General features: G+C 43.1%; 1 protein-coding gene across 4 annotated transcripts; it reads left to right on the forward strand.

Moving 5' to 3' along the window:
* Window positions 1–1,880: 1,880 nt before the first annotated feature.
* Window positions 1,881–23,438, forward strand: TEX36 (testis expressed 36). Of its 4 annotated transcripts, none has more exons than XM_077877264.1 (5): window positions 1,881–2,093; window positions 7,670–7,819; window positions 8,593–8,673; window positions 12,430–12,499; window positions 23,177–23,438. In XM_077877264.1, the coding sequence occupies exons 1-5, from the start codon at window positions 2,043–2,045 to the stop codon at window positions 23,317–23,319; spliced, it is 495 nt and encodes a 164-aa protein (XP_077733390.1). In that variant the 5' UTR covers window positions 1,881–2,042; the 3' UTR covers window positions 23,320–23,438. The 4 variants fall into 4 exon arrangements, with proteins under 4 accessions (XP_077733390.1, XP_077733392.1, XP_077733391.1 ...); XM_077877266.1 differs by lacking the exon at window positions 23,177–23,438 and adding an exon at window positions 18,060–19,751; XM_077877265.1 differs by lacking the exon at window positions 12,430–12,499.
* The last annotated feature ends 1,550 nt before the right edge of the window (window positions 23,439–24,988 follow it).

The following is a 24,988-nucleotide window of genomic DNA, read 5'->3' on the forward strand; positions in this document are numbered from 1 at the left end:
CTGTGGTGAAAGTCACGTAAAACCATGAGCAGCAAGTAGGAAAGTACTAAGTCAACAATGAAGTGCTTTTCACATGTGCCTTTTTTTTTTTTTTAAGATTTTATTTATTTATTCACAAGAGACACAGAGAGAGAGGCAGAGACACAGGCAGAGGGAGCCTGATGTGGAACTTGATCCCGGGACCCCAGGATCACGACCTGAGCTGAAGGCAGACACTCAACCATTGAACCACCCAGGAGCCCCAGATGTGCCCTTATATCTCTTGTAAAGTACTTTACAGGTTACAGAGTGCTTGTACGGGGTCTACTTCCTTTGTCACCACAGTGCTGAGGAGCAGGTAGCACATCGCCTTCTGCTTAATGTTGCTAGAAGTCAGTGCAATTCAAATCACAGATAAGAGAACATTTTACACCCATCAGGGTGGCCTAGGCTTGGTTGTCCTTGATGCCTGTTCTGTCTCTTTCATGGTAATAGAAGTTCGGCTGGACGAAGACCCCACCAGGACAAAGCCCATTGTGTAGCCTCTCTTAAATTGAGGTGTGACCACGTGACCCAGTTGTGGCTCACAAGACGATGTGCGGCACAGGGGCAGGTGGAAACCGCCCTGAGAAAAAGCAGCTGAGCCAGCAGTGAGAGCGGGCCATGAGCCCAGGGGCCAGGACCAGGCCAGTCCCACACTCTGGGACCTGCCCTTTCTCCACCCTGCTGCCTGGAGGACAGATGCCACCTCTGGGCCACAAGGAGGACAGCTGGCAGTGGTGAGAAGAGGAGGGAGCCTCACCTCAGGGTCAGGGATGGTCAGCTGGTCAGAGAAACCCAGGCAGCCTGCGTTTCCCCACACAGCAGCTCTGCCTGTCTGGAGCTGGCCCAGCAGCTCCCCAAGCAGAGGAGGACACTATCCTGTCTTTTCCTCCTCTACCCTTACTGCACGACGTTGGCTCCCTGACTGTGAGAGAGCTGTGCCACCCCAGGCATCACATCCAGGAGCCCACCTCTCTGGGCCACCATTGCTGGCCGAGGAAGAGGTCTCATGTCACTGACACGGAAAGTCTTGTGCGAATGCCCAGCTTGGTGATGAGGGAGTGAGATGGTGCTGGACAGATTCTCCTATAGGTGTTTGCTTTTATTATTTCATGGAATAGCTAAGAGAACTGTTAAGATAGAGCATTTAAAATAGGAGAAAGCAAGCAGAAATCACATTGCTGAGTAGAAGAGAGGCAGACTTGGATGTCTGGGCTGGGAACAGGAGTAGCCGGTGCACCCCAGGGAGGCCCGCTGGTCCCCGGGAAGGCTCATGAGCTCTGTGGCCATCCCATGACCCAGCGATGGCTCCACTGGCTGAGTGATGTAAATGTCAAAGGCTGTCATGGAGCATAAGGAAGATATTAAGACATGAAAGTATTCAGCTCAGCACAGCACCTGGCATTTCATGATCACTCACAGTGGTTGCTTCCTTGTGGCCTCAGTGCTGGGCAGTAAGGTGAGCAAGCAGTGGGTGCCCTCAGGACAGAGACTCTGAGCTGGGACACAGAGGGAGGCCTGGGGCCTGGGTGTAGCAATCCCACCGAGGAGGAGATGGTCATCTCCGGCCTGGATTCAGTTCACTTCTCCGAAAACTAAGAAATTGGGACAGATGGTTACCATGGGGACAATCAACCTCAATGTCACCAGTTCGAGGACTGAGAGGTACAAAAGTTTGCCATCATCTCCAGGCCATCTTATCCCCACTCGTTGGACCCGTTAATGGGGCTCCCTCAGCTGGGACCCGGTGGCTCTCTGCCTCACACCTTGAGGAAGAGCAGCTGCAAGGACCCCAGCGCAGGAACCCTCAGAAGGCTTAGAAGACCCGCAGTCCTCTCCCATTGTGATGGGGGCTCTGATTCTATGGCAACAGTGGACACCCCTGGATCTCCCCCAACCCGCCCCGGTAGAGGCTGAAGGCCAGGAAGAAGGAGGAGGAGTGTTTTCCAGATGTGCAGAGTTTACGAAGCAGTGGGAAAGCAAAGGAGCCAACCTCAGCCACTTCCAGCTTCCTGCTGAAAATGGCCAAAGGAAGACGCTTCAACCCAGCTTTAGACAAGGACGGAAGATGGGTAAGAATGATCGCGGCTCCTCTAGCCTTTCTCACCACGTGGGGTGGTCAAGGTCAAAGAAGTGAGTCTAGATCCCGCTGCTGCTACTTCATGTGGCATCCGCTCTGAGGAATCACTTCCCTAGCCTCAGTTCCTTCTCCTGTGAAATGGGGCCCTCATAGTGTCCTTGGAGGATTAAATGAAATAAATCTTGTGTGTAAAGCACTCAGCACACCTGTGAGTGTCCACGAGGCAGGCGTGGCTGTGTGCTTTCTTTTCATGACCTCTGTCTTGCCCATACTGAGTGACCTACGGTATCATGTGTGCTGTCCTCTCCCTTCCTCGAATAGGAGCTCCTCGAGGGCTGGAATCATTGTCTTCTTATTTACCTACTGTATCAGAACAGTAATACATGGAAAAGTTAACACTTTTTGCTTGTTTACAAAGAAAAGGAAAAATGGAAAACGTCTTGGAACATTTCAGTCTGAAGACTCTAAAAAACTAACTTTATGGGGTGCCTGGATGGTTCCATCAGTTAAGCGTCTGACTATTTTGGCTCAGGTCCTGATCTCAGGGTGGTGAGGTTAAGCCCCGCGTCAGGCTCCAAGCTCAGCACAGAGTCTGCTTGGGATTCCCTCTCTCCTCTCTGCCCCTCCCTTTGCTTGCGGGCTCTCTCTCTCTCTCAAAATAAATAAATAAATAAACTCTTTTTTAAAAAAACCCTAACTTTACCCACCGGGATGTGAGCTTGGCTAAGCAGCTTTAGTCCTAAATCACAGTCTCTTTGTCTGTTAAATGGGATCATAGTGTACCAAGGTTATAGGGCTATTGCACAGATCAATGAGACCATTCACAAGTGCTTAGTATGAGGCGTGCAAACAGAATAACCACTCAATACGTGTTAAATATGTATATTAATGATATATATATAATCTACATTTTGTTCTTCCCTATATATCCTGCTTCATTCCTCAAAGATTCACAGTAATGTATGGAAAATAGTCACAATAAAGTAGGAAAGCATAAAAACACTAAGAATTCAGAATCGTTTTGAGTATATTTTAGAATAAAAGGCTGAGACTAGGAAGGTATGTTAACGTATACCGGTCATGTGACCTACATGACAGCTATTTATATAGTATCATCAGATTTGACTCTGAGATTCCTGGCAGCCACAGGAAAATGGCAAATAGGATGAACTACATAACACTAATCAGTCTTGAAGAGAAACACACAAGTTTCTCAGAGTAAGTAGCTTCCCCTCTTCCTATCACCTATGATATCAGCGACGATCGGGTTTGACCGGATTATCATAAAAAGCTGACTGCAGCCTCTTAACCAAACAAGGGTTTGTATTTCTCAAGTAACAATAAATCCACAAGGAGGTGGGGACAGATGCTCTGAGGGGTCATCAGGTTCTTTTCAGTTCTCTGTTGTGTCATCTTGGTGTGGAGCCTGGGAATGTCCTCTGTCAAAGGACGAGACTGAAGGCACCTGTTGGCTAAGTCTGTCCCTTTTCTCAGAGCTATCCCAGGACCCTCGCCCTGCAGACTTCTACTTTTCTCTCATTGGGTCCCTTGGCTAATTTGGCCACAAGGGAGTTTGGGGAGGCTTTTTTTTTTTTTTTTCAAGCAGCCACATTGCCGCCTCAAACCAAGTCAGGGTTCTGTTTCGTGGGAGAAAGCAGGAAAGAACATTTCATCTCCTACTATGACCCCAGGACTGTGCCCAGAGCCCGGTCTCAGGTGGAAAGACATTACCTCCCAAAGTCCGACTCGAACGTTTGGTGTGGGTTCCTTCTGCTGCCAGCACCTCAGAGCATTAAAAGAATAGTGCTGATCATGAAGTTTCCCAAAGTAACTTGCAGACAAGTTGGGAAAATTAAAGAAACCGTTGGCTTTGAGTCAGCAGCAGCCCATTGGGGAGGACGGTAATTGCCACATTAGAGGTGACAGTCATTTTGCAGTTGACCTTGCTGGTTGTAATCTGGCTGTTGCCGGGGAGGAAAGGCTTTTTCCATACACTTTCACCTTCCTCTTTAATATTGCAGTCATTGTGTGATTGAATGCAGCAAAAATTTCACCGCCAACTAGTTAAAAAGCTATATTTCATGGTTACAATATCCAACAGAAGGGTTTATTTCACAGCTATCATGTTATCACCATTAAATATATATTTTAAAAGAGTGAAATTAAAATGCTAGAGCCGTTTTTTTTTTTTTTTTTTTCTCCCAGTGATTTAGTCCATAGACTCCCAGCATACAAATGAACTCAAGTCAGTTGTCATTTAACGGGCAAGAGGGATCATTCCTGAAGCTCCCACCCCCGCCCCGATTTTCCGTAGCTGCCCAGACAGGAGTGTTGACACAGCCAGACTGGAGGGAGGGAGCGAGGAAAGGTTCTGGGTCTGGAGGCCCTTTGTTATTATTTATATTTACTTTGGAAGAAGAATTGTTTTAGAACACTGAAAAAATAGAACAGAATGAATTAGGAATATATAGGTTGACTTGGGGAAATTTCTAGGGTGCCCTGTTAAGTGGGGAAGCAAAGAGCAGAGGAATGTGCATCCTAGGGTCCAATTTTTGTAAAGCAAGAGAAGCCCCCTCTGCAGGTTAGATGTCGGTGTACGTGAGCACTCAGCCACAAATACCGTCTTCTGGGGTGACAAAAAGGGGAAGGGGAAAGTAGTCAAAGTTATTCTTAAATAAATAGGCGTGCATGACTTTTAGAAACCACATGGATGATATGATCCTAGGTATTACTTATACACACACACGGATGTATGGAGAAGATGGTCACCAATGAGTTCATGGGAATTTGACTGCCCTATATTTTCATGTTTGAATTTTTTTAAACCATGAGTATGTATTACAACTGCAAGCAGAAACAAATATTAGGGACGCCTGGGGGGCTCAGCAGTTGAGCGTCTGCCTTCAGCTCAGGTCATGATCCTGCGGCCCGGGGATGGAGTCCCACGTCGGGCTCCTGCATGGAGCCTGCTTCTCCCTCTGCCCATGTCTCTGCCTCTCTCTCTCTCTCTCTCTCTGTGTCTCATGAATAAATAAAATCTTTTAAAAAAAGGTTTTTAAAAAGAAACAAATATTTTTGTTGTGAAAAAAAAAAGAGAATGCAATGGATGCACTTAGTTAAGAAACATCTGTACAGTGGAACATGATGGTAAAAAGAAAGTCTTCCTCCTTCCTGGTTCCCTGCTCCCTCCCTCCTCCTTCAGGTCCCTCAGAGAGCCTGGGCACTGACTCCTGGCTGGTTGGGCACTGGTTGGGACACTGGCTTGTGCTGGTTGGGCCGCTGGCTGGGGCGCTGGCTCCAGGCTGGCTGGGTGCTGGTTGGGGTGCTGGCTGGGTGCTGGTTGGGGTGCTGGTTGGGGTTCTGGCTGGGGCGCTGGCTGGGTGCTGGCTAGGTGCTGGTTGGGATGCTGGCTGGGTACTAGTTGGGGTGTTGGCTGGGACGCTGGTTGGGGCTCTGGTTGGGGCACTGGGTCCTGGCTGGCTGGGTGCTGGCTAGGTGCTGGTTGGGGTGCTGGCTGGGTACTGTTTGGGGCACTGGTTAGGGTGCTGGCTGGGTGCTGGCTGGGGTGCTGGTTGGGTTCTGGCTGGGGCACTGGCTCCTGGCTATCTGGGCACTGGCTGGGTGCTGATTGGGGTGCTGGCTGGGTACTGGTTGGGGTGTTGGCTGGGACGCTGCTTCCTGGCTGGCTGGGTGCTGGCTAGGTGCTGGTTGGGGTGCTGGTTGGGGCGCTGGTTGGAGTGCTGGCTGGGGCGCTGGTTGGTTTGCTGGTTGGGGTTCTGGCTGGGGCACTGGCTCCTGGCTATCTGGGCTCTGGCTGGGTACTGGTTGGGGCGCTGGTTGGGGTGCCGGCTGGGGCACTGGTTGGGTGCTGGTTGGGGTGCTGGCTCCTGGCTGGCTGGGCGCTGGCTGGGTACTGGTTGGGGTGCTGGTTGGGGTTTTGGCTGGGGCGCTGGCTCTTGGCTGGCTGGGCACTGGTTGGGGCACTGGTGTGTGGTTGTTTCACTGCCCAGACCCCTATTCCTGCTCTCCTCACCCTGTGTGCACCCTGAATGACTATTCAGGAGTGTTTACTGAAAGTTCTTTCATTCGGATGTGTTCTGTAAATTAGGTATTGTCATTTTGTGTGCACGGATTCTTTATTTATGTGAGTGAGGCTGGGTTATAGATCCCATTCTGGTTTTCCTTTTTCCACTCAGCATGTGTTTAAAAGATGGCTGAGTGGCTGTGTGTCACCTTGCCCATTGCTTCTCATTGCTGCCGAGAACACCCCACCAAGTGTACAACGTGTACAATATGACCTCCCCTCCTTTTTACATAAACGGTAACATGCTGAACCCACTGTGCAGGCCGCAAACAGAAGCCACCTGAACATACAGTTACGCTGTGACGCGAGAAGGAATGAGGGAGACTAGCAGCATTGGCCAAATTCCTTATAATCCAGCAGAAAGGAAGCAGCAGGGGCCTGAGGTGTGGCAGTGGTTTGGGGATCGGGGAGGTGACAGCTATGAGCACAACTAGAACCTGCTAGCAGGTACCGGGCACTCTGTGGTGCAGGTATTTTCCCTTTTAATCACATCTACCCAGTCAAATAAGTCTTATGATTCCCATTTCACAAATAAAGAGACTGGGATTTGGAAATTTCAATCTCTTGCATCAGGCTCACCTCATAGGAGAGAGAGCTGGGATTGGACTCAGGACCTTTGAGTCTACAGCCTGTGACCCGACCACCAAATTACGGTTCCTCCCTTGTTGGAAGCCCTCAGTGCTCTGACCCTGGGGATGCCTCGGCTGGAGGCCGCTGCCTCCTTGAGGTCACCCCCTCTTCCTAGAACAACTCACACCTGACGACTGATTGATGAGGGAGCACAAGGGCCCAGTCCCCTTGTCCTGGCTCAGGACAGTTCTGAGAGACCATCCCATGCAGAGAGAGAGAGAGAGAGAGATAAAGAGAGAGAGAGAGAGAGAGAGAGAAAGAGAGACCCAAGGCTTTCTTGGGACCTCCTCCCTCTGCTCAGTCCTGCTTCCTAACCCCCAACTCCTGCCATTCACGGGGAGATATGGGCAGTCTCCCCAAATAGTCTTTATTATTATGCTTTGTATCCTATGCCCTATTTTTATCCTTGTGGACTCTTCCCACCCTCTCCCAGCAGAGACTCAACTGTGTTTTAGAATCCAGCTCCAACCTGCGGGAGGTTGGTTCACCCCTGTGAACATAGACTGGATCCCCGTATGGGGAGCGCCCTGACAGGAGGGGAGTTTCAGCCCAGTTCTATCTTCTCTGAGCACATGGCTCCTGCCCCCTGGGTCACACCCCCTCACCAGGCAGCGGAAGCGTTTCCAGGCTCCAGTGCAGCAGGGGTGGCCCTGGTAACTTGAAACAGCTGGCGTGATGGCCTGGGGCCATTACAATATATTTTTTTTTTTGTCTTGGAAAGAATACTTGAAAATTACAAAAATTATGCCATTTCCATCACACACCAGAAGCACCCAAATGGCATTTTAATCACGTTACGGAGGAAGCCCCGATACTTGGCTTTGAGACACAGATGTGTCTGGTTTTAATCACAGCGTGTGCTGGTTTTCCAGTTCCCTCAGATCGGACTAACACAAAAGACACCAGAATCCAGCACAAGTGCAGTGTTAAAAGAACCCCACCGTCCGCATTTGTCTCGGCAAGTAGAGGAGAGGCTGCCACCCATCTACAAAGTTCGGGAGAAGGTGAGTCCAGGGTGCTGGCCAGGGCCGCACGTCCCTGTGGCTCTCCAAGGGGGCAGTCCCCCTGGCATTTCCAGGCAGTCAGTTCTTCTTTGGAAGGACCTGCTCTTTTGTCATCCCCTGCTCCCTAAATGCTGGTAGCATCTCACCTCATAACCTGGTCACTGTGACACCCCAAATACTCTCTAGAAGGAGCTATCTCCTGGTGCAGACAATCAAATTAGGCTCCTCTGTGGACAAGACACACCGCCTTTGGTTACAGCTCGCAGATCATTAGCATGCACATTCTGCCTCCCTGGCCACTTCATGAACAACTTCAAGGGCATGACGTGGCCAGAAGGAGCAGCAGGCATGGCCGTCACCCTTAGCTAACTCTTGCTGCCTGTTGAGGCCTCGGGCTCTGGGCTGCCAGGATCCTTGTTGGTCAGATGAAGAAGTCTGGTCTTGATGGCCTCAAAAGTCCTTACCAGCTTTCAATTCCATGATCCTATATACTTTTCCTTCCTCGTCTTCAAAGAAGGTGTTTTGAAAGAGAATTTTTATGATTTTCTGCAAGGTCACCAGTAAGGCTGAGTTTTAAAAAAACCTTAAGTTGATGTGCACACCAATGACCTCGCTGCCCGGTGCCGGTTGCTCCTCTCCGGTGATGGCCTTAATTCTTACTCAGGGGTCACTCTGCTTCCTCCGTCTTCCTTTCATGCTACTGTATGTCGGTTCTGAAAGCACGTTGGGGTTCTGATGTGTGTCTTTTAATCTCTTCCTTCACTCTTTTCCAGCAAGCGGTCAATAACAACTTCCCCTTCTCTGTACACGACAATCGGCACAGCTTTCAGAGTTCTGGATGCTACCTTGACTCTGTGAGTATTCCTCTCCAAATTCCTAGTAAGACTGGGAGCGCCACTGGGAGGCACCTGAAGATAGAGGACTTTCCTCAAAATTGGAACAAGATCAGAACTCATGCCTCGTAGCAGTTTTTAAAAAAATGCATGAAGCTCTCAAAGTTCCATGCAACTTTCTACACCGGCCTTCTGCCTACGTTTGTGTGCACTTCATGCTTCTCAAAGTGTCTTCTGGTAAACTGTCTCATTCATGAGCTTTCTTGTGAAGATCTATAATGGGAAGGAGGGGTTGCCTGTGTGTCTCTGGTGGACAGAATGCAGCCCCATAAGGAGAGGTCAGAGGGAGGAGAACTTACATAATACAGAGGACTTCTCAATGACTATAGAGTTGTCTTTCCCTAGAGGTGGTGAGTTGTCCTTAGTGGAGAAAATAAAGTCTGATAGCACTTGTTAGTGGTGGTTATCACAGCATTCTGACATGAAAACATAGTGAACTGTATAATTTCAAATTTTCTAGTAGCCACATGACGTAACAAGGGGTAAAATTAATTTTAATAGTATATTTTACGTAAAGTGATAGCTCCCCAAATTATCAAATTGACATGTAATCAATATAAACATTTTTAAAAGATTTTATTTATTTATCCATGAAAGACAGAGAGAGAGAGAAGCAGAGGTATAGGCAGAGGGAGAAGCAGGCTCCATGCAGGGAGCCGGATGTGGGACTCGATCCCGGGACTCTAGGATCACGCCCCAGGCCAAAGGCAGGCATCAAACCCAGGGATCCCAATATAAACATTTTTTTTTATGAGAGATTTTACATTCCCTAAACTGAGCCTTTAAAATCCAGATTGGCACCTCTCCATTTGGAAGACCCACATTTGAAGTGCACAGGTAGCCAGGGGTTATCAAACGGGACAGGGCAGGGTTAATATTATCTCAGATGGAGGGTTGGATCAGGTGATCTCTGGGAATCCTTACCAAATGTGAATGCCAATGGTGGTGGTGATGATGATGTACATAATTCCCATCATTTATTAAGCATTTGCCATATGCTAGCATCTCATACTATCTCATTTAATTCTCATGCCAACACTTCTGGCTAATATTCTTATTATCTCTAATTTAAGGATGGGGAACCTAATAACAGGGAAGCTAAACAACTTGCCCAAAGTTATTCTTTCCTCTAGGCTACCATATCTAAGCTAAATGGAAGTGGTTTAACTTTGAAGTTCTGGTTTGCCCCTGGCTGAGTGTTGAATACAGATCCAGAATATTCACTCTGCCTGCCTTTCTAAATGAAATGCTTAAAATGGTTTTCTAAATTATCAAAGTAGCATATATGCTTCACAGCTTTCAAATTATACAGAATTAAATAAAAGTTAAAAAAAATTTGCACTCTTTCTTTCCCTCCTGACAAGGTCACCTTGATGGCTCACAAGGTGGGTTTTTGGTTTGGTATTGGTTTTTTGGTGGGTAAAATTGGAGAATTTTTTGCAATTTACATGCAAACGTGCACATATAAGTGTGTATCTTGATATAATAAAGAGGGTTGTACCACATGTATTTTTCAGAGCTATGTTAGTCTCATAGAAAATACTGGAAGCTTTCCAACTTTCTCTACCTTTGGGAATAGTTTCCATAAGGTGTGGACTTTCAGTTTAATGACGTTTACATAGAATTTGCCCAAAGAATTATTTAGATTTGATAACATTTTTTAGAGTAAGTTTTGTTTTTTGTTTTTGTTTTTACCGTTTGCCCTTTCAATGTCTTCATTGGTTACTAATCTATTCAATTGACTTCTTGTGTACTTATTGCTGATTTGCTGATACGTGTTTACCTAAAATTTATCTATTTCTTTAAACATTTATTGGTTTAACAACTCCTGAAATACTCTTATTTTGCTGTTTTTTTAAATGTTTTTTGGTTGCATATTTCATTCATATACTTGTAGCTGTTTTTGTTAATACACTTATTAAAACTATGAATATTCCTCACATTATTGCTTTGGCTATATTCCAACAGTTTTTCTTTTTTTTTTAATTTTTTTAAATTTTTATTTATTTATGATAGTCACAGAGAGAAAGAGAGAGAGAGAGAGGCAGAGGCAGAGGCAGAGACACAGGCAGAGGGAGAAGCAGGCTCCATGCACCGGGAGCCCGACGTGGGACTCGATCCCGGGTCTCCAGGATCGCGCCCTGGGCCAAAGGCAGGCGCCAAACCGCTGTGCCACCCAGGGATCCCCTCCAACAGTTTTTCTAACTAAAGTTTCATTGTTATTGCTTTTGAATAGTCTATGATTTAATTTTTAATTCTAAAAGTAATTTAGAGGAATGTTTTGAATTTTCTACATGGTTAGAATTTTTTGAGATCATCTTTCACTGCTGATGTCTAGTTCTATGGATTATATGTTTTATAGAATATGGATTTTGAATTATAAAGATTTCCTTCATTATCTTATACATGATTAATTTTAACAAGTGCTTCATGAGTGTTTAAAAAGAATATATATCCCCCATCTGTTGATTACAAAATTCTTTATTTTATTAATTAAAGACTATTAATGATGTTACTCAGATTCTTCATATCCTTTTCTTAATTTTTGTCTTGACTGTCAATTTTTCCTTGTAAGATTATTCTTGAGTTTCTAAATTCTTTTTGTCTAATATAGTGTAATGTCATATCTTTCTGCATAAAACTTCACAAGTATTTTATTTTCTTTGTGGCTTTGATTATTTATCAAAATGAAGTATCTCTCTTTACATACCTTAGTGTTTTTAGCCATGCATTCTAGATTGCAATATTAGCTTTGCCACTATTACTTTCTTTTTGCTAACAACATTGGTTACTTTTCCCTTTGTGCCTCTAGAGCCAGTCATCTCCTTTCTCTCTGCCCAGGGGCCAATCTGTGGGGACTACATTCCTCCCCTTGGATCTGGAGCCCTTGCACTGTTCCCATGGGTTTCCCCATGAATAGTCTGTTCACTAAACTCTCTTCAAATTACTCTAATTTGAATGTGCCACCTGCTGCTATTGTGAATGATATTGGTTCTTATGAAAAGGCAAACTCATTTTGCTACGGACAGTCCTTGATTTGCGATTTTTTCCAGCTTACCATGGGTTTATCATATGTTGCTCCATGGTGAGTCCAGGATGATCTCTAATGTAAAGTCTGTGTAATCAAATGTCTCTTTCCTCTCTTTTGTCTAAGCATAGTGTTTTCTCTTAATTATGATCAGATTGAAAGTACAATTCTGAATTCATAGTAGTTCTGGGCTTCGTGTATGAGGTCTTGAGAGTTAATGAGGAAGCCTGTGGGCAGAGTCCCAAAGGTGTTGCTTCTTTCACAGGAAAGATTCCAGCCTCTGTGGACTTCTTGGAGGGAGAACCGTTTATTCCATTGAATGCTGGAATGCAGCCAGGGGTGGATTCACTGAGGAGCCACCTGGGTGCACAGATCCTGTCCAGGGTGCCTGGGAGTCCAGGCTGGCTAGTAGGCTGTTTCCAGCTGTCTCTCTGGTTCTGACCTCTGTGTCTCTAAAAGACCAATTCCCTTGGTGGAATTGGAAGACTGCAAGAATAATAACAAAAAACCACCTGCATGCTTTGAGTGTTGATGTATAACCTTTAGCAGGTCGGTAGAGGATACCTCTTGTAGTGGTTGCCATATTGTGCATTAAGACATAGGATGCTATGTAGCTGGTTTTACTAAAGACTTCAGAACTCTGTGACCATGAATATTTTTCTCCTAAACTTCTTATAATTCTTCCCCAGGGCCTGGGACGTAGGAAGATCTCCCCAGAGAAAAGGCAACATGTTTCAAGAAATTTCAATCTCTGGGCAGGTGACTATGTTCCATCTTGTCTTGATGGTTTTTCAAATAACCAAATATCATATGTCTATCAAGAAGTTGTGGTGGTCCCAATTTTTAGACGCTTCCCAAGACGTTATAATGAGAAATGGAACTCTTTTAAATTTATTCCTCAGAGAAGCTACACAGAATTTTTGAAAAAGAAACCAAAAGTAAGGTTTGCTATTGACAAAAAAGTTGGTTCTTCACTGGAGCCCTAGTCCTTCCAGAAGGTTATTGATGAGTCTTGTAATATTGGTACTGCCCTGAACATTCAAAATGGTCAGTGTTCTCCTAGTTGACATAGGATTTGTTTAAATTAGAGATTAGAGATTGTACATGCCTTAATGCTGAGGTGAAGTATTCTTGCAGTGATAACACAAAGATTCAAGTCCTTATATTGAAAAACTAGAAAAGCTACAGATTATGTTACCACTCCCTGCCTTTAAAATATTTTTGTTTTTAAATAAGGTTGAAAAATATTCAAGTCCTTCTAAAATAAAGATATGTGAAGATATACACATTTTAAATGAAAGTCTTTTAAACGAAACTTTTTTTTTTAAACGAAACGGTTTTTAAATGAACTTTAAAATTGCCACATTCACTTTGGGGGGAGTTTTAAAAATTATGTAATTAATATATAATTACATTTTCAGTTCGAAAGTTCAAACCGTACAGAGGTAGCAGTTCCCCTCGATTTCATCACATCTCCAATCCTTGTCCTGTTCCTAGAAGTAATTAACCATTTGTTTTTATTCTGTGCATTTATAATCATATACATATGTAGGACTCATAAATTTTGAACATAAACTGTTATACAGCATATAACACTCTATAACTTTCTTTTGAAGTATCTAACAATGTATCTTACTATGTCAGTATGAAGAGACTGGTTGGCTTTTTAAACTGCTGCACTGTGTTCCTTAATACGGATGCACCAAGTTTTTGAAAATTATTTTTTAAAAGATTTTATTTATTTGTTCATGAGAGACACACAGAGAGAGAGATAGAGAGACACAGGCAGAGGGGGGAGCAGTTTTCCTTCAGGGCACCCGATGTGGGACTCGATCCCAGGACCCTGGAATCACGCCCCGAGTCAAAGGCAGACGCTCAACCACTGAGCCACCCAGATGTCCCCTGAAAATTATGTTATTAATGAGCATTTGAATTTCTTCTACTTTTTTTGCTGTCAGACCTGGTACTACATGAACATTTTGGTCAACCTCTTTGGGTGCTTGTTTATATGCACCTCTGGAGTAAAATCTGATAAGTGACCCTGTTAGTGCTAGACTGAATGGGATGCACAATTGAGGTTTTAAAAAATACTCTCAAATTACCTTAGAGACTGGACACATTAAACTCCTACCAACCATAGCTGTGCTTTTAGGTTTCTGCCCCCTCAAATGATCTTTTATTGTTAAATTTATTTTCATTTTTTAATTTTTAGAAAGGAAGGAGAGTGAGAGAGAGAGAGAGAGAGGGTGGGGAGGGGCAGAGGGAGAAGTAGAGAGAGAATCAAGCATGCCCAGTGTGGAGCAGGGCACAGGGCTAGATCTCACAACCCTGAGAGAAATAAAGAGTCAAATGCTTAACCAACTGAACCAATCAGATGCCTCTCAAATTATCTTTTAGATATTTAAGGATGTGTAAGAAAAAAAGTCACTTTTCTTATTTTGATTTCTCTGATTATTGGCGAAGTTGAGCATCTTTTCCCACTAAATGGTCCTTTGTGTTCCCCTCCTATAAACTTAGCAGTGTCACCAGCTCTCAATGCTAACACTGTCTTGTTTATATTTGGATACTTTTCCTAAAGATGAATTTTAGAATAAGCTTGTCAAGTAAATCCATTGGTAATTTGATACAAATTTCCCCAAATTTAGAAAATAATTTATAGGAGAATTGATATCCTTAAGCCACCCTGAATTTCACCATTTATCCAAATCTTCTCTTAGGTTCTTCAGTAAAGTTTTATAGTTTTCTTCACATAGTTCTGATGTGTTTATTTTCTATGTATATTCCTGCATATTTTGAACTTTTGTGGCTATTTTGAATTTTTTTTAAGTTACAGTTTTAGGTTGATTTTGACTGATGTGTAAAAAAAACCTATTGGTTTTTCTATGTGAATCTAGTATTTGACACCTATCTAAACTTGTAATAATAAATATTCCAAAAAAATAAAGTTCTAATAAATTTTCAGTTGATGTTCTTGGATTTTCTATTCAGGCGATTATATCACTTGTGAAAATGATAATTTATATCATTTTTAACATTTATACATCACCCTCATTTTATGGCATCAGGTACAATTTGAATATTAGTATAGAATATTATTTTATTTCTGAATGTTATGGAGCTGCTTCTACTCTGTTGCTCTGAAGTCTGACTATTGCTCTAGGTTTTAGATAGGTAATCTTTATCCGGTTAACGATAATCTCTTATTCTTTGTTTCTCCTCCTTAAGCTATTTTGTAAAGTCCATGTAACATATGCACATGGGGAAAAAGAAAATAAAATTAAACAGTGAAAAATAGTTTCTCTGAATCCCTGACTTCAGTTCCCATTTTTTTCTCCCAGTACCAGCCCTACTGATGGACAGTTTTTTTACATGCATCTTTTTTCAGGTAGTCTGTATAGAGTTATTCTCTCTCTCTCTCTCTCTCTCTCTCTCTCACACACACACACACACACACACACGCACACACACATACATGCACACACACACATCTTTAACAAACACCAATGGTAGATGCCATTCCACTATTGCTTTCTACTGCTCCACAACCAACTACACTTATGAATGTATCTTTGAAGTTTTGAAGTCATTCCTTACAAGTACTTATAAATCTACTTTTTTTGAAAACATAGTTGCCTGGTATTTCATTATATGGGTGCAGCATGGTCCTGGAATCTTCTGATGGCCATTTATGCAAGTTTCTGTCTTTTCCTCCTATAAATGTCTTTATAGATAAATATTTGTATCCATCTATGGACTTTTCTGTATGGTAAAACTTATAGAATAAACTAGTCCAACCAAAGAGTATGTGGATTTTAAATTTTAGTTTATATTAAATTCTTAAAATTTTAAGATCAAATTTTCTAAAAAAGGCTGTGCTCCAGCTTACAACTTCACCAAGAAGATGTGAGATATGAGTGCTTCTATTTCCTCTCACTTGTGCATTATCAAACTTTTTGATATTTACCAATTTGTTAGCTAAAAAATGGTATCATATTTCAATTTTAATGTCTTTCATTGTGTGTGTTGCTATTGAAAAGCTATTTGCGTTTTTTTTGCTGTGAACTGTTTATCTGTATGTATCTTTCACTAATTCTTCCATTTGTCTTATTCTTTGTCTTATTCTTCAATTATTTGTATGATTTCCTGATATATTAAGATATTGAGGGTTTTATATCAAATGTTGGTTATTCCCTTTTTGTTACCATATATGTATTTTTAACAAATAGAACTTGTTTCTTAGAGAAGTTTTAGGTTTACAGGAAAACCAAATGGGAAGTACCCAGTTTCCATATACCCACTTCCCTTATTATTAACATCTTGCACAGGTGTGGTACAAGCCATGTTTTTAGTTCTGCATGTATTTTCATGTAGTAAAATGTATGAATCTCCTATTTAATGGCTTCTGAAATTCATGCCTTGCTTAGGATCTCCTTTGTTTGAGATTATGAAATAATTCTAAGTTTGTTGTAGTTCTTGGTAGTGTATGGGGTGACATTTTAGCACATGATGTTTTGGCACTTATTGAGATGATCATATAAATTTTCCATATTAATCTGTAAACGTAGTAAAGTATATCAGTAGATTTTCTAATGTTGAACCATCCTAGCATTTTTAGGGACAAACTTTAGTTGTTTATAATAAGCTATATTATTATTTTGATAAATTGGGCATTTGATACACAAATTTTTAAAGTATTTTAAAGTCTATTTTTTTAAAAAGATTCATTTATTTATTTTAGAGAGAGAGAGAGAGAGCACAGGGGAAGGAGCAGAGGGAGAGAGAGAGAGAATGAGTCTTAAGCAGACTCCATACTGAGTATAGAGCCAGACATGAGGCTTGATTTTATGACCTGAGCCAAAACCAAGAGTCTGACGCTTAACCAATTGCACCACCCAGGAGACCATAAAATCTAGTTTTTATTTATTTATTTTTTATTTTTTTATTTTTAAAGATGTTATTCATTTACTCAGGAGAGACACACAGAGAGAGAGGCACAGACACAAGCAGAGGGAGAAGCAGACTCCATGCAGGGAGCCCGATGTGGGACTCGATCCCGGGACTCCAGGATCACACCCTGGGCTGAAGGCAGCACTAAACCGCTGAGCCACCTGGGCTGCCCAAAATCTAGTTTTTAAAAGATTTTATTCATTTACTTATTTGAGAGAGACAGTGAGCAGGGAGCAGGGGAAGGGGTAGAGGGGAGGGAGAGGGACAAGCAGACTTTGCACTGAATGCAGACCCCCAGAACTGCAGGGGCGGGGAGGGGAGGCACTACTTTCACAACGGGTGGAGGGGAGGACCATGATCTGAACCAAACCAAGAGTCTGATGCTTGATCCACTGAGCCACCTCTAAAGCCCTCCTCTAAAATATGTTTTTACTATGCCCTGACACTGCATGTATAAATTACAAATATCTATAGAATTTGCCATGAAATCTCTTGGACCTGGTGCAGTTTTCAGGTACAGATCTTGGAACACCTTTTCAATGTATTTTATAGAGATTCATCTGTATCTTCTATTTTTTTCTTTTTCTCTAATTTGAGTCACTCTTTTGGGGTTCATTTACTTGTTTCTTTTTAGTAATCTCTACACCCACCATGAGACTCAAACTCACAACCCCGAGATCAAGAGTTGCACACTCCTCCGATTGAGCCAGCCAGGTGTCCCATCTAACTTTGATCACTACTATTTTTAGAGGAAATCATCTGTTTCATATGGGTTTTTGAATTTGGGATATTTAATATAGCTATTCTCTTTAATGCTTCAAAATTATGTCCTGTCCTTTGACTTGTTAAATGTTGTTCACATGTCTTTGCTTTATTTACCAAATCTACATTTTTGTTGCTGGTGTTTGCTTTTGATCTCACTAATTTAGGCTTTCATGTTTATGTATTCTGTTCTTGGGCTTATTTATTTCTTTATGGCTTCTCAAGGTGAAAGCATAACTCAATTATTTGCAGCCTTTCTTGTTTTCTTGTAAATGTAGGTAAGGCTGTTTCTTTCAAATGTCATTTTGTAGATACATCATGCTCCTCTACATAGTGTTCATTTTATTTTTATTATTGTTTTACCTTTTTTTTTCTTATCTTAAAGTTTTTATTTAAATTCCAGTTAGTTCACATGTAGTGTAATATTAGTTTCAGGTGTACAATATAGCTATTTAACACTTCCAAACAACACCCAGTGTTCATCACAAGTGCCCTCCTTTATCCTCATCACCTGTTTCTCCTGTCCCCCCCACCCCATCAGCCTCCCCCTGGTAACCATCAATATGTTCTCTATAGTTGTTAAGAGTCTGTTTCTTAGTTTGCCTTGCAGACACGTAGATCACTGGAACAGAATCGAAAACCCAGAGATGAACCCACAACTATATGGTCAGTTAACCTTTGACAAAGCAGGAAAGAATATGCATTTTTAAATTTTTATAAAGATTTTATTTATTTCATCATGAGAGAGGCAGAGACACAGGCAGAGGGAGAAACAGGCTCCCTGTAGGGAGCCTGGTGCATGACTTGATCCCAGGACCCGAGGGTCACACCCTGAGCCAAAGGCAGACGCTCAACCACTGAGCCACCCAGATGCCCCACAATCTCCATATCTTAGGGTCAATTGATTTGAGTCCTTAATTACATCTGGACAAGTTCCTATTTCCAGATAATATAGCACAATTATGGGAGTGATATTGAATCACGTTCACAGGTTCTACTCACACTGAAGGGCAGGGAGTTACAAACGAGTGAGGGTCAGGGGTGTCATCCTGGAGTTCTGCCCACATAAATAGCACAAGCAGGAAACTGATATTAGTACAATTCATAGATTTTTTTTTCAATTCAGAGATTTTATGCGGATTTCACCAGGTTTACAAGTACTTGCATATGTGCTTGTATGCGTGTGTATTTCTACGTGTGTATCCTTTTTTGCTAGGTACAAAATAAAAATAGATTATATCTAGCTTGTTAACTGACTAAGGAAGTCTAGGTTTTACACGATGTGTACACTTGAGAAATGGATGGGCTATTTAACTTTTAGAAGCTTTGTTTTTTTATTTTTTATCTTTACTTTTTAAAAAAGTGATATAAAATTTTCTTCAATTATTTCTTTGATTATTTTCTCTACTCCATTTTCTCCTTTTCTTCTAAAATACTTCTTAGATGGTTATGGAAATATCTCGACCTGTTTTTCTCAACTCTGAAGTATTATATTTCCTGACTGCTTGTCTATTTGTACCAGTTTCTGGGAGAATCCCTACATCTCACCTTCCAGTTTGCTAGTTGACTTTTCAATGGTCCAGTCTGTTATCTAGCCAAGCTAATGAGGTTTTCCTGTCATTTAGCAACATTTTAACTCTTAGAGTCTCTATTCGGGCCTTATTTGTGAATGGAATGTTTAATTCTGTCCAATAATAATTTTACTTACTCCAATATCTTGTGATTTTTGTCTGTTCATTCTGTTTCTTGGGCATTGCTCTATGTGTTTGCCTTTCTAGCATGGTGCAAACATTTGGTGATTTTTGGTTTTATGTTCATGTTGGGAGGATCCTTGTTAGTTTATCCATGAGGAGTGTGTATGTCCTCTGCCCGATGCACCACCCGGGATGTGGCACCAACTCTGCTCCTGGAGGAGGTTTCCCAGTTTGTCTATTGTGTCTTCCTGGGGCACCGCCCTGATCTCTGGCCCAAGTAACTGCTCCCCATCCTCTTGCCTTGGCACAGGCACAGATCCAGTTCACTGCCTGGCACAGAAAATATGATGCGACCAACTCGGGCAGAGAATCTCTATAAAGAACCCCATCAAGCGTCCAGGGGTCCCCACCTCTTTCCAAACCCACTGTTTCCTTGGACTGGTTACCACATATTCAGCCCTGATGTGCACACTTTGATCTTGTTTCCCATCTTTTAGAAAATTGAGATCCTTTGTCATAAATACAAAGTAATCTAAAGGTAATCACTTTAGAGGGGGAAAAAAAAAACCAACCCCAGTCCTATGTGATTAAATTCCAGCCGAACACCATTGCTTCATCAAGACTTTGTGTCTGAGGTCTGCCCTCAGAGCCATTAGACATGTCACCAAACCCAAGGCTTTCTCCTCATCCTAAACAGAAGGATTAAAATAGAATGGAAAAAGAAACAACTTTCTTAATGTGTAAGCCAATATTATTTAATGCTGCATCTTTCAGCCACTTAAAAGTGTCTTCCATACTTCAGGAAATATGGACTAAAGGTAGGGCATGAATGTCCTCAAATTTACTTCCTACCCTGAGACATTAGGTCTCTGCACTTTCCAGTCATGTCCCTCCTTATCTTGTGCTTCCCTGCTCTCACTTACATTTCAAGGCATGTATGTCTTGTGCACAAAGATGATACATGTAGAAGGGAGACTCAGTGTGTGTTGACTGTAATTTGCAAGGAATAATTTTTATTTGTGTATATTTATTTTTAATGATTTTTTTTTATTTTTAATGATTTTATTTGAGAGAGAAAGAGAGCACAGCAGGGGAGGAAGAGCAGAGGGAGAGGAAGAAGCAGACTCCTCGTGCAGAGAGCCCCACACAAGGCTCAATCCCAGGACCCTGAGATCATGACCTGAGCTGAAGGCAGATGCCCAACTGACTGAGCCACCCAGGTGCCCTGTGAGGAGTAATTTTTAAAACTTTAAATGTAGGCTTTTATTCTATGACATAGATAAAAAAATAGATTTCACATCTGGGCAGTCACGTGAATAGCAATTTCTCACTCTGAAGAGCACACAATGTGTGGCCAACCAAATATTCCCAACCTTCTGTGTCGGTTTTGAGGTTGGACTCATTACTTCCCATCTCGGGGGACTGGGTTCATCCTCAGCCCCACCTCAGGTAGAATTAGCTGCCGAGGACCTCAGATCTTAGGAGAAAAGTTGCAATGAGACAATGGAGTCATGTCAATCCCTATCACAGCCTTTACAAATTGTTTTTATTTGCACTAACATTAATTTTTTTAAGTGACACACTAAAATGGAAAGACTATCCAGTGACATTTGTACAGATTAAATCAGTCCTCGGGGAGATTTCTATTTATCTTTCCTTTTTGAGGGATGCTGTGTGAATGCTCCTTCCTGTCCCCAGTTTCGAAGAGGTGCTTTGTTTTGGTTGTGGTTTGTTTTAATAGTATGTCTTATAACAGATTTGATGACATCTGAGCTACTTCTGGTGTCCACTCTGGCCTCTCTCGTCTCCCCTGCCTCATCTAGAAGACATTCAAAGTACTCAACTGCTTGGAAATCTTTTGGGGATCGCCATGGGCATGACCCTCAGGTCTCCACCCCCACACACAGGGTTATGTGACTCTTTGCAAAGCAGTCTCTGACTCCCTGACTTACAGGGATGTGGGTGTCCCTGGTATATTCCCTCCCATTTCCTTGTCCTCTCCCAGTGTCCCCCACAACCCCTCACTTGTCCTCACCTCTGCCTCGCTTCACCTATCTCTGCCCAAACACCAACAATCTCCAACAGGAGTGACCCCAAATTCAAAATAGGGATGAGATTCACAAAATTACCAAAAAGGTATGCAGAACTAAATCTGCAATTATGTGAAGGAGGGATGAGGGGATGGGGGACGATCAGCCTCTGCTCTTTGGGATTAAAGAGTGGGGAGGTATGTTTACCATGGACAAAAACACAAATTAGATAGCTTGCCCTTAAACCCAGTCCTCTCTCTCTAATTGTTTCCTACATAAAAAGTAAACACCAATGTCCAACGACCTCACACCTCACCATTTGTTCTCAATCCAGTGAACCAAGAACAAAAGAACTATGGCCCTTGAATGGAAGGGGAGCCCTCAGGGACTTAGGTTGACTCTCCAAATACAATAACCCACTTTACAAAAATAAAAGTCTCTAATAACTTGGCACAATGTCAATGACTTGCCATTGTTCATTCTTTGTTTTAGTGTGTTGTTTTGAACAGAGGAATAAACATCCAGTTAAAGAAACCCCAACTTACTAATCAATTACATGCAGGTGTTTATAGATTTCTTCTGTTTTAATGAATGAGACTTGGACTTGTGCCATCCTCGAAATGACTTAGACACCAAAAGAACAGCTGATGGCTTAGGAATACTCTTTCGGAGAGATGCTGCCTCGTATCCCTTCTAGAACTTTACCAGGGAGCTTCAGTTACCTCCTGTGCATGTTGTAAGCATGTGCGTAACTATTGGGTTTCTCATTTATAAAAATCAGATCTAAGACCCTTAAATACGAGCGTTAAAAGAGCAGAGTGATGATTTCCTATATGAAGCCAACTCTGAAACACGGCCTATTTTTAGGCAGAGGAGCACATTCTCATTTGGTCTGTTTTGACATTTATGACTATTTTTAAAGATTGCCTTGTGCCGTCCCTTTGTTTTGCACATTTGGTAGCTGTCTTTGGCCAAAGCCATCTCCGCTCTGGTGGCTGTGCATTGGATTCAGATGTGGTGGCTGTACTGCTCCTGCCCTGATAGGAGCTGATAGGGTAGCCATCCCAGGGACTGTGTCGGCTTGGCACCTTAATGGTCAACTGCAACTCCAATCAACGTTCAGGTCACATCGCTTTTGTCCCATGGGTCAAGATGAAAAGACACTTCACCCAACTGAACATTTTTTTTTAACCTACAGAATTGGTACCATATTGAGGACTCCTGGGGGGGGGGGGTGGAGAGTTGTGTGTGGGGGAGGAAGGGCTTGAAATGACAAGCTAAGTATAGGTTTCCCATATGTTCCGCTGAGTTCAGGGAAGAATCCATGCTGTTATGGTAACACCCTAAGAACCATAAAACAAGCAAGAAGAATCAATTTCCTCCTCTGGGCTCTTTGCTGCTGCCCACAATCTTTGGTCCTACGTGATAGCGGGAGCCCGAGATTGGGAAAGAGCCCCTTCAGCTGGGCTCTGGGTTTGGGGGCCCGGCAGCACTGCTCAAGCCCTGCTTTGCTCTGCGTGAAGTGAGGCTGGCACTTCCCGAACACGCAGGGTAGTCACTCTGGAGTCCTGGTGCTGCGTTGAGGACTCAGAAAGCGCTGTGGAAGTGTGAAATGCTGTACGTTGCCTTTATAAGTACCTATCAAAACAAGTGAAAACATCTCATTTAACACGCAGTATTTAAGTAAACACGTTACGAATATACCAAAATAATCCCCCCAAATATTAAACAACAAATCAACCCCCTGTCAGAGCCTGACTCACTGAATAAATGGAATGAATAAAATTGTAACTCACACGCTTGACTACGGCTCTATGAAATTGTTGAATTTGTTAGGTGTAGCGTGTGATTTCTGCACAGAATAACCAAAATAACTTCAAATGCTGTATTCTCTCTCCCGACCGAAATCAAACAGGATCTGCAAGTTTCCAAACTGGGCAATACGGGCACGAGAGCACACATCACATTTTCTCCCCATCTTTCCCTCCTCTCCCCCTGCCCAGATGGGAGCCCGCATCAGAAGGTCAGTACTTCGGCTCCACCAGGGCGCTGGTCTGGCCGCGTCGTTGGTAGCGGCCACCACCAGTTGCCAGCAGAACAAGTGCAATCGTCACCCAGGGTCGTGTCGGTGTTCGCAGGATTATAAGCGACCATAGTAGCATCTGGCTGTCCCTGCCCAAGAACACACTGCTTGCTGTTCCTTACACCTGCAGGAGAAACATTAAAACTGTCTTTTTTTAAATAAAGATTTTATTTATTTATTAATGAGAGACACACAGAGGGAGGCAGAGACACAGGCAGAGGGAGAAGCAGGCTCCCCATGGGGAGCCCAATGTGGGCCTCGATCCCAGGGCCCTGGGATCACGCCCTGAGCGGAAGGCAGATGCTCAACCGCTGAGCCAGCCAGGTGTCCCGACGTTGAAACTGTCTTAAATAATCTCCTGCTGTTTGTGATCTTGGTCGAAGCTTCCATGGCTCTCATCAGCGGCGAGCAGTGGGTGCCATCCTCCTCCTACCAACACCACCGCAGGCCCAGGAGACGATGGGCAGGTGTCAACATCATCCCACGGGAGAAATCAGATTGTTCCTCCAAGAACGGACAGGTACCAAGGCCTAACGAAACCAATGCCTGACATGGGTCACATCCGGCATCTTTAAGAGGGAGGATTTGGCTCCGCACGTGCATAGTCACTGAAGAGCTGGGTGTCTTCAGCCGATCAGGACAATTCTGATTAAAGCAGATGTTTGCCAACTCAAGCTGGGCTGATTCCTAGCTCATTCCTAATACAGCCCTGTCCCCACCCCTGTCCCCAATCCTTCCCACAATTGCCCCCTTCCTTTTGGGCCTCAAGTAGCCACATTCCCACGTGCTCCAGTGTGAATACACGTAAGGCCCGCCCAACACCTCGTGTTTACTCCTCAAGCAACCACTGCTTCTCCAGCCCCTGCTTTGAGCCCCGGGGAGTGAGGATGAGCAACAGACTCACCCTCCTGCAAAGGGCATGGGGTCTAGACTCCATCAGTCTACAAATTGCGGCAGCCCCCTTGCAAGACTCAAGGTTTCAAGCTAAGAACGCCGATTAAGTGTGGATCAGGCAATAATACTTTGAAAGGTCATAATTATAATTTTATTAAGCTGTGATAAGGGAGATAAGATAAATGTCATAGAAATGTGTTTAATATTGGAAACGTACGATATTAAAGAACAATTATGAATTTGTGTTTCTTGTGTACATTAAAATTTGGATTTGTGTAAGGGCAGAAGCTGAGTCTAATTTTTTATCTGCTGGATGAGAAATTGATTTTAATTCTTTCCCTGCTAATTAAAGGAAAATTAGAAAAAGAAACTATTTGCTGAAGCACTAAATACATTTTGATTACTTATGGATATAAGCAGTTATTTTGGTTTTGCTTATTTACTTACTGAAAGCCTAATGATAGGTAAAATTAAGAGTAGGGTAATGGTGAGGGATTATGGGTTTATTCAGCAGATGGAATGAGGTCTGTGTTCCTACCGTATGGTTGGGACATGAAGATGCCTTGCTTGCCCCTGTTTATATAGAGTGGATCGTGCACGGAAACAGCAGAGGCATTGGGTCAGGGAAGAGGTAATGACAGTGGAGGCAGTGAGGGACCCTTCTAGGTGCCTGCAAGGTAGTGGAAACCTCTAGCAGAGAGCTAGGTGCTGGGTTTCAGCTCAGGAGGAGGACCAAAGGAGATGGACCGAGGGAGGAGATGGGAGGCTAGCTTAAAGGAAGAGGGTCAACAGATGGATTTTTTTGTTGTTGTTGTTTAAAACAACCCACATTTATTAC

The sequence above is a fragment of the Canis aureus genome, chromosome 29, assembly GCF_053574225.1.
Source record: "Canis aureus isolate CA01 chromosome 29, VMU_Caureus_v.1.0, whole genome shotgun sequence".
In the NCBI taxonomy this organism is placed as follows: Eukaryota; Metazoa; Chordata; class Mammalia; order Carnivora; family Canidae; genus Canis; species Canis aureus.